Source organism: Camelus dromedarius, chromosome 15 (assembly GCF_036321535.1).
Source record: "Camelus dromedarius isolate mCamDro1 chromosome 15, mCamDro1.pat, whole genome shotgun sequence".
Taxonomy (NCBI): Eukaryota; Metazoa; Chordata; class Mammalia; order Artiodactyla; family Camelidae; genus Camelus; species Camelus dromedarius.
Window position 1 is genome coordinate 54,242,058 of NC_087450.1, and position 9,702 is coordinate 54,251,759.

The window sequence follows — 9,702 nt, forward strand, 5'->3', positions numbered from 1 at the left end:
GTATTTATAGCAGCTTCACATACAGAAAAAGTCCCCGTTTCATGTTCCAGATCTGTGGTGGCCTCTGCTCGTCACTGCTTCCCCCTTTTCAGTACTGCCTCTGCCCCCACCCCACGTCCCAGGGACTGTCCTGGACCACGTGCCTATTAATAGAATACTTTATGGGATTATAAAGGAAGTGTTTAAAACGTTCAGCACCTAATTGTTTCTCTCTGATGCTAATAGTAACCATCTCCCAGTACCAATTTCAGAGTCTGCCCTCAACGGTGCTGCTGCTTTCGACGGAACTGGGCAGGCTCTCATAATGGAGGATGGTTATCTCTACAGAGAAATGAGGGTGCTGAAAGCATCTCGACCCACAGAATACCAGCGCTGGGAAGAGAATTGCAGAGCTAGTCTGATGGCCTGCCTGGCATGGGGCTCCTCTTTAAACCTGCTGAGTCACTGGGCCCTGGTCGAGTCCGATAGGAGGAGGGAGGCCTCTGTGCTCTGTGCCGCGGTTTGAAAGCCCTCGTAGGAGAGCGCCTCTGGGATGAAGTCTCGCCCTGTGTCTTGAACACGTGGGTCTCAGTCCCGCCCTGTGTTGTTGCTCAGAATTAGTTGCTTCCACAGGGAAGCCCTTCATGTTTTTAATAAATGTGATTATTATCCCCTTTAATTTTGCCATGAAGGCACTGGAACCTACCAGTGGACTCACAGTGACCAGTGTCTCGGTGGGAGGGTGAGCTTTAAAGATCCTCAGAAAAGCCTGCTTGGATTAACATATTTACAGTTGACCCTGGGACATCCCAGAAGTTCATCCAAGCATAACTGAGAGCTGGCCGTCCCCGTCCGAGGTTCCTCCACATCCATGGATCCACCCAGCCAGGGACTGTGTGGCGCTGTAGCATTTACTGAAAAAAAAATCCACATATAAGTGGACCAGCGCAGTTCAAACCCACGTTGTTCAAGGGTCAACTGTAGATAAAACCATGAGGCCTCCCTTCCTTCATTCCCCCTTCAGCTCCACCCAGATTTCCAGCTGGTACCTCCCAGTGGGAGTCTGTTCCTCTGTGGTCCTCCTTCATTTTTGCTTCCTCTGCGTTGAAACCAGGCTCACGCTCTTCCCTTCGTGCCTCGGTGGGCTGTGCTAACAGGTGCATTGGGCTGGGGCCTGACAGTCTTGCCAAGTCCTTCTTTGGTTTCAGCCCTAGTGTCAGCTGGTTTTCTTCTAAGTGTATCCAGACCAAGCTAGGCCGATGTGACCCAGTCATTCAAAGAAGAATCAAGTGCGTGCCTTCCTCTGTATCTTGCAGATGCCAGCTGATACTAAACTGGCCCCTTATTACAATCACTGTTCTTTTGACTCTTTTAGTACCAGGCTTTTTTTCGTAGAATTCTGGGCACACCTAGATATGTTACTTTTATCTGTCATCATTTGTCCTCAGCCAGTGGTTGGTCTTCTCGACGAAGGAGGCTCTGCAACCACATATCTCCCAATATTCTCAGCTGGATGCCTCTAGTGACAGGCAGCTCACTCCCTGTAGGTTAGCCTGTTCCATTTCTAGACAGCTCTAGGGTCGGTGTGGATAGGCATATTAAGTACCCATCATGCCCAGCCTGGTACTGTGAGGAATGGGTAGGACATTTGTAAAGATGAAATACAATACCATCGCTGTATGCAGAGGAATTATCTCCTGGGGTGACTGACATGAAATAATAACACACGAAATTGAGCAAAGTAGGAAGGGGCCCTAGTGTGGGACTGGCCAGACTCAGGGTCCAAAATGGAGCATTTGATTCTGGTCATCGAGGTGATCAGGCTTGGGTCTTCAAAGATTCTCTCCCATTTTCAGATCCTAAGTCAGAGGATTGTCCTAGCGTTGGCTTCAGAAGAGGTGTACTGTTAAATCTCAGGCCGGGAGTGGGGCTGATGGAATGCTGAGACATGGAGTCTGAATGTCATACAGATAAATCCAGAAAACAAAAATGTACCTGCAGGCATTTTTCTCACTCCAGGTGTACACTAGTGTTGCCCGTGTGTTTCCTTTTTCTGCTCTGGCAGTTGATGTACCTAGTAACTCTCATTAGTAACAGTATATGTAGCAGTGAGACAAGTACCCTTCCTAAAGTAAACAGTGAACTAATATTAAATAACCTCCTTTAAAGTAATTGAAATGAGGTCCCGCATGCATTATGCTACTGGGATTTCAGCTTCCCTCATTACTGTAATTACTCTTAGCTTCGTATAGATCCATAAGATCAAAGATTTAATTCAGAGAAGGTTCATTACCTATTGTTGAAACAGGAATTAAGCAGATAACATTTTAATGGCTTGGAAGACAGTGGTGCTTTGCGCTTTAATAGATTTTTTTCCTCAAGATCTGCAAAGTTTCATTTATTCTCAAAAACTAATCACTGACCAGAAAAAAAAAATCACTGATAGAGAAGGCAGGCATTGTGCTCACTTTATGACATTGGTAAGGCCTTGTCCTGTGCTTTGGTCCTGATTTGTTTGACCCTAGTAACTCCAGCCACTCACTGAACTTGAACTTGACGCCAGGCACGTAAAAGCATAGACTAGCTCACCCTCTGTGGGCAGTCTGCATTTCATATGAGAAAACTGGGGCCCAGAGAGATTGTCCTTAACAAGGTCACACACCTGATTAGCAAAAAAGCCAGGATTGGAAATAGGTCTCTGACCCAAAGCCCGTCTGCCGTCTTTTCACAAGACGACTGCTCCTCACTCTAATTCAGACTTGATCAGAAGAATTAAATCAGCTAGTCCTCCTGGACTTATCTCATATTTATTTCAAACATCCAGCTGAGTCCAAAATAACAGAATATAGTTTCTTCCCCAAGCTCTTAAAGCACCAATCAAGCCAATGTCAGGAATGTGTGATTTTCTGCAGACCATATACCAGAGTGATTCCTGATCAGTTAAAAAGGTAGATCTGTTTAAAATCAGAAAATAAAAAATATTATTACATTATATATAATAAAAATAGATATTATTTTGTATATAAATATTTTATATATAATAAAAATATTATATATTAAAATATTTTATATATATGTATACATACACATATCAGATCCTTCAAGTATAACTTCTAAGCTTTAAAGCAACAGGGAAAGAATCATAAAGGAACAGATTCTTTCCTGACAATATAAAAATGTAAAACTTCTACAAGAAAACAAACAACCAGAACAGAATTGCAAACAACAGATTAGAATGTTCATTATGACTAAAATCAGGGCTAATGTTTAAGTTATACAGAGAACTCCTTTGCATGTGAAAAATGATGCTGAAACTCCAGTAAATGAGCAAAGGACTTGATCCTTCCCACAAGGAAAACATGATAGGAAATGTATGGAAAAAACTCATTCTTACAAATAAACAAATTCAGATGAAAGCATCTCTGAGGTACCAGGTTAGCAAAGTGATTTTCTTTTCAAAATAAACACACCCAACACCCAAACACGGTCACAGTGAGAAGGGCACGCTCCTCCACGGATAACTGCCGCCGTGAACCAGACGGCCGGCGTTCCTGCGTCACTGCCTTGCACTCACATCTCAGCCAAAACGTTTCAGATGCTTTGCCCCGTATTTTAGTCTGCGTGGGCCACCATAACAACGTGTGACAGACTGGGCAACTTCAACAACAGAAGTTTATTTTTCCGCAATTCCAGAGACCCAGAGTCCAAGGTCAAGGTGTCAGCGGAATTGATTTCCTTGGCTTGGAGATGGCTGCCTTCTCCCTGTGTCCTCACGTATGCCTCTTGGCTTATATGTGTCTTCTCTTCTTGTAAAGACACCAGTCCATTTGGATTAGGACTCATTAAACCTTATTTACCCCTTTAAAGTCCCTGTCTCCAAATAGAGTCACATTCTGATGTATTAGGAGTTAGGACTTCAACATACGAATCTGAGGGGCAATACCCTTCATCCCAGAAGACCCCAGTTAGACCCCAGAAGAACTTTCCTAATAATCTATCTTAAGGAGAGAATTCAAGTAAAGAAAGTATATGTGTAAAACATTCATTTGTAGTGTTTCAATAATATTAAACAATTAAAAACCACTATTTATAGCAGGAGAAGTTAAATAACTAGTTCAGTAGACTACTTTGCAGCCATTAAACTTTTTCAGAATGAAAACTGTATAAAAATATTTTAAAAAATTCTCAACATATAACAAGAAAAGTAGGATAAAAATACCATATGATTGATTGTGGGGAAATATCTGCATTGGGATAGTTACTGGAGCGAAAGGGAGGCTAAAATAACTTCCTTACAGTGATCCAGTATAGGTGCCCTCTTTCTTTTTTGAAACTATTATTTCCATTTTTTTCTTTTTATTTCAAAAAGAAAAATAAAGTAGATTGGCATGGGTAATTCTAGCTGGTTAAGACAGTACCAGGCTTCTGTGGTAGATAGTACCAGAGTTTTAGTGCCTTAAGGTAGAATTTTATTCAAAAACAAGAAAAATGAAGACAAACTGAGGCTTAACAAATCAGTCCAGCATCTGAGCAACATGGGGATGATGCCAGGCCCTGTAAGGTGCAGAGCAGGACTCAGGCTGGCCTTGGAGTCCCTGAAGCGGGCGACTTAGTGTGTGGAGAGGAGCGGTCCTGGCTGCCTGTGACCTGGGCAGTCCCCCTCCCTGACCCTCAGGCTCCTCTTCTTTAAAGTGCAGTTGTTGGGATGGGTCCTTTAAAAGGCCGTCTCTTGCTTTCTGTATTCTTTCATTTTCTGTTGTGTCCCAAATATGCACAGCATAGTTGTCTATGCAGTGTTTTCCTTGTACTTGACAATTATTAAGTGTACTCTGGCCATTCTGTGCATCTTGCAAAGAGCCAGAATCAGATAGAAAGTCAGAAAAAGGAAATAACATGAAGTCAGCCATTCCATTTTCCCAGCATTTGATCACAAGAAGCTAAACCAAGATTTCCCTCCATGCCTCTCCCTGGCCGCTGCCCAGGCTTGGTGGAGGTCAGCAACCTCTGACTCTGCCTCTCTTTAGGGAGCCTCTGAGCCAGCTGGGGCCACAGGAGAAACGTCGTATTTCACTCCCGTGACTTGAGCCTTAGGCTTTGTCAGCTGGGAGAGTAAACAGAGCGCTTTCGAAGGGCGGACACCCACCCTGTCCCTGCCCCGGGACACGGCCAGCTGTCCGGAAGGCTGGGCTTCCCCCATCCAGTGGGAAACCAATTTGAAGGATGTCATTGCTCTGGAGAGAAACAAACAGAAGAGGGGAATCAGAGGAGCAGCAGCCGCTGGCATTGACTGAACCCCTGTCTCTTCCTCGAGCCGGAAAAATCCATCACTCCCTTTCCAGGAATCTTTCAGACCCCCAAAGGAAGGGTTAGTGAGTAAACAGAAAGAATAATAAAGGTGTCCAAGCCTTGAAGACTTATTCAGGGCAACAAAGAAAGTACTCCCCTGCAGTGCTTGTGTTCTGAGCCTTTTTTCCATGTATTTTATCAAACATTTGCCCATAGCATCCTGACCCACTCTGTCCCCTCCTGGAGGGTTAGGTGGAAGGAGCCTTTAATGTTAAGAGTGTACAAAAATAACAACATGCATGGTAGCTTCCGTGTGTGTGTGTGGGGGGGCGTGTGTGTGCACACATGGGCATGTCTGGAGACAGCAGTGTACAGTGAAATGATGCGAACTTTGGGGTTGCTCATTCATTCACATATTCATTCCGCAAATCCTGCTGAGCGTGTAACACGAGGCCCACACTGTTCTGGGCGTGGGGGCTGCAGGGGTGGACAGAAAAGACACCATCTCTGCTCTGGAGGAGCTTGTGTTGGTGGGGGGACAAACTGTAAACACATGAACCAGTCAGAGATGAGGGCTCCAGTCCAGCTCACCACCTAGCAGCCATGTGACATTTGACACGTGCCAATGACCTCACTGAACCCCAGCTGGTGCATCTATCCAGTGAGACTGGAGCTGTCTGGAGGGGCGGTTTTAAGGCTTAGAGCGAAGGTGCGTCACCGCGCGGGGGACACTCAGGAAGTGGCAGACACCGATGGTGAGGCAGCTCCTCTGGGTTCAGATCGTTTCCTGGCTGCGGAGCAGGACAGAAAGGAAGGAAAGAGGACCCGCGGAACTCGTCAACAACCCAGCGGGGAGGATTGAGAGCTCCCGTGGCCCTTTCAGCAGGAAAGCTAGTCCGGTACCAGCTGCTTTCGCTGCCATCTCTAAAAACAAAAACAAAACAGGCAAAGTTGAGTTCAGCCTCAGTGTCTTCCGGAGTCAGGGGTGGGCGAGCAGAATGTGAGTGGCGATGGAACAAGAGGTCAAAGAAGAGACGCCCAGAGTTTCCAAGAGACTCCTCAGTTCCGAGTCTAGAGTCTAGTTTGGTTCAGATGCTCTGCAGGGATCGGGTCCTTATCCCGTAGTGTGTACTTTACAAAAATGTGACAGGGTTCCTGTGACAGGTCGGTGCATCAGCCATGTCACAAGCGTTCATGAAACTGGATGCTGACATGAAGGGGTGGTAACCCTCGGTGCCTCACGAAGCTCCCAGGCAGGGGAGCCACGTGCAGATCCCTCTGATGCAGCGTGATGAGGTGGGTGTACGGTGTCCAGGAGTGTAGACGGAAGAGGGATCAGCTTGGCCAGGAGATGTAGGGAACGTCACCGAGAAGATGGCATGGGAGCTGACGTTTATGTTAGGTTTTGAAGGATCACTGGGTGGTAGGAAAGACAGGTGCTGCCTGGCAGTGGGCAGGAGCTCTTGCTCCCAGAACTTCCGTTTTAATTCTTGCAGCCGGTAGACACCAGTGACCTTCTGATCGTCAGGAGCCTTTCCTCCTTGTCACAGAATGTGCATCACAGGCACCTTGTGCACAGTTGTAGAACAGAGCTGGTCTAAACATTGGCTAATTGGCTTTGAAATGCCACATCATTTCTGAGGTTACTACAGCCCAAACTACTAAAAGTGCATGGTGACATTAAGCAGCCGTCGTGAAGCTGCTGTATGACACCCCAGTGTAATGCTGAGAAGCACTGAACTGTGATACATCATTTGTGTTGGCTCGATTGCTTACAAAAATATGGACCATAATATAAAATGTCAGAGACCTGGAAAATCATACACGGACCAAGAAGCAAAGACCAGGGAGAAGGTACAGAGACTTTGCAACTGAAAGAGCCCAGAAAATGCGTTGTGCAAAGGCAAGTTTGGTGCTAGGTTTTCTAGAGACGAAAGCAGGAACGGCTTCCAAGCACCCCCTGGCAGTTATCCTGGTCACATCAGTGGGGCTGACAGGTGTACGTTTCCCAATGGAGTAGAAAAAAGGTTTTCCTGCTCTGAAAAGAATTTTTTTTTTCACGTGGATCTACATGGAGGAGAGGTTTGGGGTGAAAGAATGGGGACCAAGGTGAAGCACAGATGAAACGGGAAATGTGGTTGTTAAAAGCTCAGGCTTTGAAGTCAAGACTGACCTAAATTCAGATTCTGGCTCCACGATTTGCTGACCATGATGTTAAGCAGAATTCTTACACATCAGTTTCCTAATGTGTAAAATCAGGAGGTCGAAGTGCTGACTTCAAGGGGTTGAATTGGGAGGATGCAGTGAAGTAAGACAGTGCAGCGTCTGGCACCGTTTCTGACACTCAGTACAGTGGCCACTGCAGTGAAGCAAGGAGGGTTCTCGGTCTGTGGCTGGGTCTTTTGTGTAAAGGAAACCAGGTCTGTCTTCCCATGGGTGTGATCTCAGAGATGCTCATGCCGCGTGTGCTTTTTGGAGCAGCCACTGTTAACCAGGATAAGGGGTTTCTGATAAAAAAGCAGAAAGGCAGTGCCTAGGAAACTGCCGGGGAGTGATGTGTCTGCTGGTGAGAAGTCAGCAACGCCATCCTCATCTCTGCCTGTCTTCTTTCTTGAAGGTGAACGATTCAAACTGTGACCAAGAACTCCTTTCCCTGCTCCTGGATGCCAAGCTCTTGGTGAAGTGTGTCTCCACTCCCTTCTATCCGCATCTCATCCAGCACCTGTTGGCCAGCCCCCAGCAAGGGCGCTGGGACGCAGAGGAACTGGCCAGACACCTGCGGGGGGCCGGCCATGAAGCCGAAGCTGGGTCACTCCTTCTGGCCGCCAGGGGCACCCATCAGGCCCTGTGGACCTTCAGCACCGCACTCAGTGCAGGGCAGCACTGGGTGTGAGCGCCTGCTCGTGGCCACACACAGCCACCGGTCCCTCACTCCTGGTGGAAGAGAGCTCCCAGAGCCCAGTGCTGTCCCCAGAGGCAACATGTGTACCTACTGATTGTTTTCAGTGGGTCCAGCAAGTTGCAAATAAAGCTGTACATAAAGGATGAGCAAGCCACTGTTTTTTCTGTCTTACAGTGACCAGTTAACATACCTTCTAAGAGAGACTTGACTCTTTCTCTTATTTATTTTTTTAATTTGTCTTTTCAGGTAGAATACAATTAATTTATTATCTAAAACTGTGTTAATTGTTCAGACCATTGGCGGCGGGAGGAGTGGGGCAGGTAGAGAGGGAGAGTAGTGGAGTGGTCAGTGGTTGGAGCTTGTGTCCCAGGATGGAGGAAGGATGGACCTGGATTCAAGCCTCAGGTTAGTTATGTGACTTTGGGCAAAGTGCGCCTTCTCTTGGAACCTTCATCTAACGTGTGTAAAATGAGGGTTGTATTGTTCATCTCATTAGGTTGTTGAGTGTTATGTGAGTCTGCGTGAGGCTCTGTCAGATACTTAGCAGGGACCCAACACATGTTACCTCTTCTTCCCCCTCACTTGTGCAGAATTTCTCCAGCTGAAGCAGGGGCCCAGTGCCACTTGGCGGAGTGAGAACGGGGCATATGGGGTAGCTGAAATGCAACAGCATTATCTTGTTGAACCGCAGGTATCTGGAAAGGCATTGTTAGTCCTACTATGCATGAGAAAATGAGACTGAGAGAGCAGAAGTGGCCTGCTGACAGGGCTCATGGCATTCACGCCCAGGCCATCTGACACCAAAGGCTCAGCCCAGCTCTGCTCACCCTGGGATCCACTTTCCAGACAGCACTTAAAGTGTGTTCCCCACGCAGGATGATGAGGACTGCTGTGCATAACTCACTGATACTCGCTTCCACTGCAGGAGTGTGTGCTTGAAGGTGGACATTCTGGCTGGAAGTTCTGGGCTTAGCTCTCGTGAAAGCCTCACATCAGATGCAAACCACAGCAGCAACCTAGGTAGCGGTCGACGGGGAAGGAGAGCAAACTGGGTGACTGAAGGACCGTCAGAGGGTCCATCGGATGCACCCTGGTCTTTACCTCGACCCCAAGAAAGGGAGGGCAAGAAGGTGGCTGTGTGTTCATAGAAATGTTCAGCAAGCTAATACCATCTAGGACAATCCTTTGTTACAAGAAATAGTTTTTAGTTTAAGTCATTTGGAAAGGCTGCCTCTGGTCAATGTCCGTATTGCTTTGTCAAAGCCGACGGCCTGAAGGTTACGTGGCTCACAGTGCATCTTTGAGATATGGCACATTGGGGCAGCCCCATCTCCACCTTTCCTCCTCACACTCTCACCAAGGCCACACACTCCTGCCTGGGTACACCCTCTATCTAAGGATAACTGTGCTTCGCATTACTTCACTTATCGTCATTACCATCATCGTCACCATCTCCATTGTCACCATCACCACCATCATCATCATCATATCATTGTCATCACCATCATATCATTATCATCGTCATCACCACGATA

General features: G+C 46.8%; 1 protein-coding gene across 2 annotated transcripts in view; it reads left to right on the forward strand.

Moving 5' to 3' along the window:
- The window catches only part of NBAS (NBAS subunit of NRZ tethering complex), a 277,368-nt gene extending 269,058 nt beyond the window's left edge, over positions 1 to 8,310 (forward strand). For both annotated transcript variants that reach the window (XM_031466598.2, XM_031466600.2), the window contains one exon: positions 7,883 to 8,310. In XM_031466598.2, coding sequence (XP_031322458.2) covers positions 7,883 to 8,158 — 276 coding nt within the window. In that variant the 3' untranslated portion in view covers positions 8,159 to 8,310. The remainder of the gene's footprint in view (positions 1 to 7,882) is intronic.
- The last annotated feature ends 1,392 nt before the right edge of the window (positions 8,311 to 9,702 follow it).